The sequence below is a fragment of the Xenopus tropicalis genome, chromosome 2 (genome assembly GCF_000004195.4).
Source record: "Xenopus tropicalis strain Nigerian chromosome 2, UCB_Xtro_10.0, whole genome shotgun sequence".
NCBI lineage: Eukaryota > Metazoa > Chordata > Amphibia > Anura > Pipidae > Xenopus > Xenopus tropicalis.
This window is the reverse complement of record NC_030678.2, coordinates 160599193-160610282: the sequence shown is the minus strand read 5'-3', so window position 1 is coordinate 160610282 and position 11090 is coordinate 160599193. Positions and strand designations below refer to the sequence as shown.

General features: G+C 41.4%; 1 protein-coding gene across 2 annotated transcripts in view; it reads left to right on the top strand.

Annotated features, from left to right (window-relative positions):
* Positions 1-2994: 2994 nt before the first annotated feature.
* Positions 2995-11090, top strand: part of aasdhppt (aminoadipate-semialdehyde dehydrogenase-phosphopantetheinyl transferase) — a 28262-nt gene continuing 20166 nt past the window's right edge. The window contains 2 exon segments of one of the 2 annotated variants that reach the window (NM_001127112.1): positions 2995-3262; positions 5137-5362. In NM_001127112.1, the coding sequence (NP_001120584.1) occupies positions 3089-3262; positions 5137-5362 (400 nt within the window). In that variant the 5' untranslated portion in view covers positions 2995-3088. 2 annotated transcript variants of the gene reach the window in all.

Sequence of the window (11090 nt, the reverse complement as noted above, 5' to 3'; positions counted from 1 at the left end):
TTGTATCAGTATCCCTATTGGTGTTCGGCTTCCTCTCGGCTGTGCTAGCAATAAGCAGGCAGAATTAGAGAGCAGAGCAGGAAATCATATGCGCTCCTTGGATGACTTGGGATAAAGTCCTGTGTCGGGATTGGCTGTGTATTTAGTTACTATGGTAGTGCTTTATAATTTAATAAGGATGAATAATGTATGGAGGAATTGTTAACTGGCCCAGGGTTGTTGTGAGCGTGGCTTGTGTCAGCAGGGAAGGTGGGTGTATTATGTGTATAATAAATGTTATTTTCAGATAAGAATAGTGCTGGGACAGTTTAACAATGTACAGAGAAATGTTCCAAAATTAACTGATAGATTTTCAATCATAACAAACAAAAAAGACTAATTACTATGGAACATTTTTACCCTTAAAGACATGAACCATTGAAAATTGCACACCATTCATCAGCTGCACCTGTGAAAGAACAACAACAAACATTTGTAAAGCGCTTTTCTCCCGTGGGACCCAAAGCGCATAAGAAGCCCTGTACTTACTGCTTATCAAAAGCCGGTGGTAAGTACAGGTACCAGTGCTATAGGGATTGTTTATTAATGCTGGGTACAAGCACTATGAGCACTATAGTGAGGCAAGGGTCAGCAAATAGTGCCTAGTAGACCCTAACCCAAACAGGATCTAATTGGTCTGTCATACCGTCATCACTAATATACCAGTGCCCATTGCTGATATTACCAGAAAGGGTGGAGCTGTCACTTACAAGTATATAATAGCAAGAGATTACCATGCCTGGGGGAGGAATGCCCAAAGGTTGCTGATGTCACGGACATGGAGCACCTTGGGTTTTGGCCAGCTTGTGCAACACTGGAACAGTAATTAGTGCAAAATTAGCTGCTAGTAAATGCACCTATGTGCAACCCCTTATATAGGAGATACCAATCTTTGTACCTCTTGAATGGGGGGCAAAGCTTTACATCTGACAATGGCAGCCCAAATACAGGGGACAATGTAGAAAGGATCCCCAGCAGATCCAAGATTTGCCAGTATAAGTCCATTGCTCAGTATGGGGGGGGGGTCAAAATCCTCCCAATGAATACAGGATACACAATACTGTAACAACATAGAATATGCAAGCGGAGTAAAATCATGTATATACTGAGCCAAAATACAGGAGAGCAAGGTGCACTGTGGGTGAAAGACAACACACTTTGCACCTTGTGCCCCTTTAGCAAATTAGCCATAATATAAATGGTCCCCATTAAGAGTGCATAGTGTTTGTGTTTGACATTAATAAATTAACCTTATAGATAATGCTGACAAATACTGTATTAAATAATACAGCAATGTGTTGCTTTATGCTTCATAAGAAAGAAAAGAACTCTCTCTTTCTTAATGCGTTACTGCCATTTCTTTAGAACATTTCCATCCCTGTTTCATATCCCTCCCCTCTTTTGTGAACTCTGCTTTGTGCTACTTTCTGTTCTGCTTTTTATATTTTTGTTGCCTTTACCCTTTTTCTTCTTCCTATTACCATTTGATTGTTGTCTGGCACCTCTTCCACTTCTGGTTTCAGTGAGAGGAGGAGGTGTATTTTATTACTTCATATTGTAAATGGATATTTTAAGCCATTTTTGTACAGACCTGAAAATTGTGCAGCAACTTAACACTTATTTAAGTATTTTTGATTATCACAGAAATAAAAACTAATCATCAGCGCCAGGCGCCCCTCCGCCGCCCCGCAAACACGCAATCGGCATGCACCCCCCCCTCCGCCATGCATGCGCAAACTCGTGATCGCGCATGCGCGGGGCTTTACACTAGCTTACGGAGCAGTGGGGGAGAGGTCCCCATTGCTCCGTATGCGAGAAAAAGTTTGACATTTTGGTGCAGCGGGGCGTAATGCCGCCCCCAAATATGTGCTGCCCTAGGCCCGGGCCTTTCCACAAATCCGGGCCTGCTAATAATCATTTATAGACTGATAGAATCTATCACCCCATAGCAATCATTAGTGACCTGACCCTTGCCGGCGCTCCTGTGGCTGACGGTGTTCCTCCCCTGACACATTAAATTTACACGCACTCGGGGGAGGACGTCGGGCAGGGGCCCCTGGGGGTGTTAGGAAGGCTCAGCGGGGGTTAGGGGGTGCAGCGGGGGCCCCTAGGGGATGATCGGCGGGGGCACCTGCAGAGCCCCTGGGTGGGCCCTGCACCCCTTAATCCGACCCTGACTGTTCAGTTAGTTTGTGAGCACCCAGGTCAGATTCCAATGCAAATTAACTGAACAGTTATGCCCCAAATGCCCCCCCCTCAAGTCTGCCCAGTCCTGCGCTTAAGGGCAAATGCCCATACCTGGTGCACTCTTACCTTCCAATTTGTGCCTGTTTGTTACCCAACCACTCAGATTGTAAGCTCTACGGGGCAGGGACCTCCTTCCTACTGTGTCTCATACCACATGGCACATATATATATACATATATGTATTTATTGTATTTATTTATTATATCACTTGTCCTCCCTGTGTGTAATTCTGTAAGATTGTACAGCACTGCGTACCCTTGTGGCGCTTTATAAATAAAGTTATACATACATACATACAAGTCACTGATTGGTTACTGACTGCTAACAGCTTAGAGAGCTGTAAAGGAAGAAGCAGTGCTCTAGCCATTATGTTAGGCATCCGTTCACTCCAGCCTTTATAGATTACATTTTAGCCTAACTATAGTGAAAATATTTTTTTTACTTTATTCATTTTTACACTGAACTGCTCCTATATAACAAGTAGTGACAGGTCTCAATGCTCCTCGCTTTGCGCCTGTTCAATAAAGTTTGTACAATGAAAAAAACCTAGTCAGGTGATACAATTGGTCCTATAGTATTGCTCGTTATAGTGGTCACTTTTAAGCTGTGTCTGAGTTGTGCGTTCCTATTGGTTTCTGTATTGTACCAGGACTAGCGGTGTGCGGTGTTATGTATTAGAGTTAGAGCTGTGTGGGGCACTGGCACCCCGGAAGTACAGCTGAGGCAGAATAGCCACAGTGCTCGGCAGGGGGTCGTACGTGCCGTAGCTGAGGAACTTTCCTTCCCAGTTGTAGAAATACACATGCAGTTCAGTGCCGTAAAGCGCTGCGCTATGGGGAGCGTACGGTGGGCCTTTCACTGCAGCTCTTGGGCTCCCAGCCAGGCTGAGTGGCTTCTGTGTGCGCGGTGCGTTCAGCCAGAGGAGAAGGAGCGCATTGGGCAGTTCATGTTCACTCGGGATGCCAAAGCTGCCATGGTATATACCTTTGTGTCCCTCTGTGCGCACAGGGCATTTTCCCTTGGCACCCGGTATCACAGGGACCCTGGGGGGGGGGGGGGGGCGGGGTAGGTTAAGTAGGAAATAATTACATTAGAGATGTACGACCTGCGGCCCTCCAGCTGTGAAACTGCAACTCCACAAGGCCCATAGCATTTGGGTTGGGTGTGGCAGTTACAGTACAACATCAGCAATAGAGAGGCGCAGCCTGATAGGGCTAAATTCTTACTGGTTCTTAATTTTTTGCATATTAATAAAAAAAAAAGCCAAAATGGGAAGGCTGCTGTTTTGTTACCAGCAACTATGGCAAACACTAACTTGTAGAGCTCCGGCTTGGCTCACACAGACACTTTCACAGACACACACAGCAGCGCTATACTTGTGTTTTCAGACTGATATACCGTTTAATACCGAATACCGGTGTTTTTTTTTTAAAACTATATTCATTTTTCAGATACCGCAATACCAGGGTGTTAGGGTACTCACCCGTGCGGCCCGGTCTCGCGCGCCTCCTTGCACGTCTGCGGGACGTTGCGCACGCGCATCCAGGTCACGTACATGTCAAAGCGTGCATGTTCGTGACGACGCCGGTTCTGCGCATGCGTGGGGGGTATTTAAAGCTATCAAACGCCTCCTCCTGTGCTATGTTGTCTGCGGCCTTGCCTGGGAAACTAAGCCTGCCTGATTTACCTTACGGCTTTCTGTTGCCGATCCTTCGCTTGCCTGATTTTCAATACTGCAGTAATTATTCTCTAATTTATTAGGAAATGGGGTTAACACCTAATCATGCATGGAAAAAAAAAATACCGTGACACCAATATAATTTTGAAAAATACCGTGATATAAATTTTTGGTCATACCGCCCAGCTCTAGATGGCACTCTGACCTATTATGCCAAACTCCCTATACAAACACTTCTACCTTCAGTTCATCACAGTGGGGTATAGAGAAAAGTGCCAAGAGAGCCTACAACTCTTACATAAACAGTATTTATGAGTAATAACGTGTAGATGGCAGGATGCAGAGATTTATGATTGAGGATCCTCCCATATAAGTCCCCTTAAATATGTTTCTCCCGGAGTTTGGACCAATCTCCACGTCCCATTCTTACCACATGTTTTGTGACAGTTTTCTGGCATAGCCAACAAGTATTAGAAAAGTTTCAAATTATATGTAATAAATGAATTATTAAATTCTGTTCTTGTCTGGATGAGAGAGACTCAGAGAATCTGAGATATTCAGATTCAACTGCCATACCCCAGGTCATCCCTGAAGCAAATGTGATTTTCCTGAGTAGATACCCGTACCCAGGCCAGCCCAGTATGCTCTCTGATTAGTCAATCACTCAACAACCGACAGATATCTGTAGTACATGGATGACAGTTGGGATCAGAAGGCCCCTGTAAGCATATCGTTTTGTACGATATTTGTGCGTGTAGGTCAACTAATGTAAGGTTTAGTCACACACAGATGGTTAAATTACGTAGCTGGTCAAATTTATGAACTTCAAAAGAAGAGGACACTTACCATTTTTATCATTAGCATGGTGGTAATAATCTCACTTGCAATGTTGGTTAACCTGGACCCATATAAGCCAATATATGCTGACTTGACTACAGTGGTGTCACTAGTGGGGGGCAGGAGGTGCAAGTGCACGTTGTCAAAATATATGGTTACATGATCTATGTATCAGGCAAGCTTACAAAGTCATCAAGCTTTTCAGTGTATATTTTTCTTCCCCAAATGATCACTTAGAAGGCCTAGTGGTTTTTGTTTTTAAACAGAGATATTTAACCTGATGTAGTCTGACAAATGAGCACTTTGTTAACACATAATTATCCTTTGTTCCATAGGCTGGGCGGCTTTTGATGAGAAAAGTAATTGCAGAAAAGCTCCAGATACCCTGGGACAAAATATTGTTGCAAAGAACAGAAAAAGGAAAGCCATTTCTCTGTTATGGAAGTTCTAGCGAGTATCCTTTATTTAAATTTAACGTGTCCCACCAAGGAGACTATGCTGTTCTTGCTGCTGAGCCATACCGACAGGTTGGAGTAGACATTATGAAAACTGATTTGCCAGGTATAACGCAAAATTAGAGTTTTTTTTTATTTTGTTAGAATGAAAACGCTAATTATCAATAGTCATCTGTGCTTTGTTAACATTGAGTAGGTGATACCTTTTATTTCCTAACTAAGTACAGTTATGGGACCTGTTATCCAGAATGCTCCGGACCTAGGGTTTTCCGGATAAAGGATCGTTCGTAATTTGGATCAACATACCTTAAGCCTGCCGCCAATAAGGATTAATTATATCTTAGTTGGGATCAAGTACAAGGTAATGTTTTATTATTACTGAGAAAAAGGAAATATTTTTAAAAAATATTAATTATTTCCTTAAAATGGAGTCTATCCATTTAATTTGGAACTTCCTGGATACCGGTAGATTATAAAATGCGAGCTTTCAGACTTCTTAGGTCCCTGCTTCAGGCATGGTATACACAGAAACTAAAAAAATAAAAAAATGTATAAAGGTTTGGCACATCTCCCTCTGCGAAAAATGCATCATTTGTATTGCATATATTCCCTCCATTTGCCACCACCATCATGTTTTTCTAAAATACCAGCTTTTACCTGGCAGCCATTTTCCCTCTGACACATTTCTATATGCACAACTATAGCAGAGTTTCTATGGAAACCAGCAGTGTCATTTGTTCATTGGCTGCTAGTAACCTCAGTTGGGAAAAACTGAGCATGTTCAGTAGCCAACAGCCAAAGTAGATTCCTAAGGAAGGGGGTCGAGTGGGTTAGAGGAGGAGAAGGAATCCCAAGTGACTAAGGTGCTACAGCGTTACTGTTAACCTTTTAACACCCAGAGTGACAGGTATTAACATTTTTCAAAGTGGCTGTTCACCCATTACATATTTTTGTGGGGGTTTTACATGTCCTTGACAAAAATTTTATGGCCAGATATGAATATGACTAATAATACTCTGACACTGCTAGGGGGTTGTAAGATCCGCACCCTGTGGATCTTACACTTGACTCAGGACTTCCGTCACCACACAACTAGGTTTTAATTACTTTAACCTCTACAAAGCACCCTGGTTGTGGGACATTGATCAATATCTGTATGGGAATGGTTTTACACATACTGATTTTTCTGATTCTGTACCATGTGTACCATGTCTGAAGCATGAACCTAAGTGGTCCCAGAACCTAGTGTTTTTTTATCTATTAGCCAACAAAAGGTATCACCTGCTTTATATTTGTGCTTTTGTTCTGTGGCTAACAAAGAACATCACTCTGCTACTTTGTTAATATTGGCTGCTGGGGCAGAAACCAAACTAGTCCACCAGGCCTGAGGGACAAAATTGGACACAGTTCTGTCTGTTCATTGACTGGTGTAACTTGGTTGGTGTGTAAGCACAGTGCCTCATATGAGCCAAAGTATTAACACTTTAGTTATCCGTTGGCACATAATACTAGAAAAATATATTTTTCATGAAAAGGCTGACATTGCTGATACAAGTAACACCAAAAATAAAGCAGAAATGACTAGATACAACAACAGTTCAGCTGCAAAGTAGGAGGCCACACAAACTCTTTGAAAATAACCAATAAATCTGTGTCATGTAGATCAAGTGATCGGATTGGGGTGGGGGAGTAGCAAGCAATGATTTAGGTAAATGTTTACATTTTGCAAAATTATCAGAAAAATATGGACTACAGAAAAGGTAGGCAGCTCATATATCAAACTGTGACTTACTAGCCTACAGGGAACTTGCGGGGGTGTAACAATTTACCCCTACCCCTTTAACAAGATGGGTATCCAGGGTCAAGAAGCTGCACACAAACCTACATCATGCATAAAGGTACCTGGAGTAACAAATCAGGCCTCAACATCGGGCAAGTCTAATGGACAGTGTTGAACAGGCAGGTGTTTGGATATGTTTGTGGTCAGGGCTGTCCAACTGCAGGTCCTCCAAAGGACTTTTATAGCCCCCAGTCTGCTCAGTGGCTCCATAGACTTCCCTATATGACAATCTGGCCCTTCGATATGCGGTATAAGAACAAATTGGCCCTCTTCATGTGATGAGTTGAACAGCACTGATCTAGATCTAGGACAGTAGTAGGCACCTTACAGGCTTCTTTCAGGCTTGGTGCAAGTCTCACAGTTGTCCCCTTCCACATGTAAGCCAAACAAATCAGACAGCACTCTACAATTTTTCCAGTCTAGCAGTTAACATTCTAAAAGCCCAATCTAGGCCTGGTATGGCAAGTTACAGGTGTGGATTGATTTTCCAGAAATTATGGGAAGACCATCTCCCACAGACTCCATTTTAATCAAATAATTAAAATTTTTAAAAATCATTTTCTTTTTCTCCATAATAATAAAATAGTACCTTGTACTGGATCCTAACTAAGATATTATAAATCCCTGTTGAAGTTTATTGTTTAAATGATTTTTTAGTAGACTTGAGATCTGGAGATCCAAGTTATGGAAACATCCCATATCAGGAAAACTGCAGGTCCTGAGCATTCTGGATAACAGGTCCCATACCTGGACGTGCCAATATATGCCTACATTAATCATATATTGGACCTTATTATTAATTATTAATATATATTGAACCTTTCCATACCAGGGCTAGATTGGCCTTTTATAATGCTAACTGCTATAATAAGTACAACCTACTTACTGTATGACAAAACTACATTCCTTTCCACTACATATATGCTTACACAGATGTACTACAAATACTAAAAATAATGAGCCATTCTGCCATTATATTTCTCGTTAATTGGGAAGCTGTCAGTAATATGTGATTTTCTGATGTAATTTTAGTATTTTTCATCTCTTCTTATCATTCCACCACCATTTGATTATTTCTTAATATAATTTTATCAACATTCATATCAACATATTGTTGATTAAACTCCGTAGCAGGTATCACACAACAGTTGAACATCAAGAAAGATAATCAGGCTGGCAGTTTGTATAGGGCCAACTGGCAATGTGGTTCTGGGTAGTAATCTAACCAATAAATCGAATCAGTCATATTACTCAATGTTTGCCAGACAGGCCAGTGATTACCAGTGTGGGGTTGGTCTGTCCCTTACAGAGCCCTTGATAATGGTAGAAAGTGGAAGTAAGAAAAAAGGTTGGAGATGGGAGCATCACATAATGATTACATAGAGCTTAAATAATAATGCAGACGATTTTTTACTCTACTTGAAAAACGCTGCATTTATCATGTGGTTAAGAGAGTCCCAGGTAAAGCTAGACTCCCATAGAACTACTAAAAATAGTTTTTATTCTGCTCCTCAAAAACCAACAGCACAAAAACATCAGTGAATAAATATCTTGCATTTTGAATAATGTATAAAATAAAAAAAGCTAAAATCCTGTATTTTTGCAAAGATTCCCTGTATTTTGAAGGCATCAGAGAAAGAGAGGGTATAACAATTGTAGAATATTTGACTTTCTAAAATCCACTAAGTGGTGCTGTTGCTCCTTGAATTCATTTGCAGGGTTGGATTTACTCGTATTATAGAAATTAACCAATTTAAAAAGTCCCTTGATCGAAATGAGTAAGCCATTATTTTTCTTTAGTTTTTGTATGAATGGAGGCCTGTGATAATTAATCACGCTGAATTACTTAAAAATATCTCAGATTATTCCTGCTTAAATTAAATGCGCTGCGTTACAATAGCATTGCTTCACTGGGGCAATTCAGGTAGGAAACCTCATTGTTTGGCCTCAAAGGAGAAAATTCCAATTGCCATTGAATTTAAAAATAGTGCATTCAGATTTTCTTGTTGCTACTTCTGTGGCCGTATCTCTTTAAGCGCCTGTTTGCAATGAACATGGAATTTATTGGCTGTAATGAGTGGCACCTAAGGTTATTCCATAACTGACACCAGTGATGTATGTTTATAGATGCAGAAAGGTAATAAAAACTTATGAAACCAATATGCAGTCTACAGATGGTGAGCAAATAATGGAAAATTGAATGGGCTCATCCAAAATGTTTACTAACGTGGTGTTCGTTAACGTTTAACCCTTCCCCGTGCTTTTCTGTGCAACCTGCAAACATATATTCTCCATTGTCAACAAGTTCAGCCCTCTTGCTGTCAACATATAATATATACTATGTTATAATATATACTTTCAGCAGGAAAAGGTTTCATACAGCCTGTATTCCATGATTATAGACTCCTGAATGGATGTCAGGGGATTTATTTCTACTGATTATAGAGATGAGAATTCTCTTAGTCTACTTTCAAAAATGGACCCACAGCGGCTTAAATATATTCTTTTTTTTTTTATGTGTTGGAAATTCACCTTGATATTCCTCAAGCCAAAACTGGCTATATATATATATAGATCAAAAGGAGGAGAAGCAGGCACTCATGTCTCAATAGGGTCACAGGTGCCTGGGTGCAGTATACAAAATCGTATAGTACAGAAAAAAGTAGATGCCGCACTCACAGGTCTTAGTGAAAAATAAAGAAAATTTATTTATTAGTTTGACACAATAAATTTTCTTTATTTTTCACTAAGACCTGTGAGTGCGGCATCTACTTTTTTCTGTACTATATACAGGTCCTTTTCAAAAAATTAGCATATTGTGATAAAGTTCATTATTTTCTGTAATGTACTGATAAACATTAGACTTTCATATATTTTAGATTCATTACACACAACTGAAGTAGTTCAAGCCTTTTCTTGTTTTAATATTGATGATTGTGGCATACAGCTCATGAAAACCCAAAATTCCTATCTCAAAAAATTAGCATATTTCATCCGACCAATAAAAGAAAAGTGTTTTTAATACAAAAAAAGTCAACCTTCAAATAATTATGTTCAGTTATGCACTCAATACTTGGTCGGGAATCCTTTTGCAGAAATGACTGCTTCAATGTGGCGTGGCATGGAGCCAATCAGCCTGTGGCACTGCTCAGGTGTTATGGAGGCCCAGGATGCTTCAATAGCGGCCTTAAGCTCATCCAGAGTGTTGGGTCTTGTGTCTCTCAACTTTCTCTTCACAATATCCCACAGATTCTCTATGGGGTTCAGGTCAGGAGAGTTGGCAGGCCAATTGAGCACAGTAATACCATGGTCAGTAAACCATTTACCAGTGGTTTTGGCACTGTGAGCAGGTGCCAGGTTGTGCTGAAAAATGAAATCTTCATCTCCATAAAGCTTTTCAGCAGATGGAAGCATGAAGTGCTCCAAAATCTCCTGATAGCTAGCTGCATTGACCCTGCCCTTGATAAAACACAGTGGACCAACACCAGCAGCTGACATGGCACCCCAGACCATCACTGACTGTGGGTACTTGACACTGAACTTCAGGCATTTTGGTATTTCCCTCTCCCCAGTCTTCCTCCAGACTCTGGCACCTTGATTTCCGAATGACATACTTTGGACCACTGATCAACAGTCCAGTGCTGCTTCTCTGTAGCCCAGGTCAGGCACTTCTGCCGCTGTTTCTGGTTCAAAAGTGGCTTGACCTGGGGAATGCGGCACCTGTAGCCCATTTCCTGCACACGCCTGTACACGGTGGCTCTGGATGTTTCTACTCCAGACTCAGTCCACTGCTTCCGCAGGTCCCCCAAGGTCAGGAATCGGTCCTTCTCCACAATCTTCCTCAGGGCCCAGTCACCTCTTCTCGTTGTGCAGCGTTTTCTGCCACACTTTTTCCTTCCCACAGACTTCCCACTGAGGTGCCTTGATACAGCACTCTGGGAACAGCCTATTCGTTCAGAAATTTCTTTCTGTGTCTTACCCTCTTGCTTGAGGG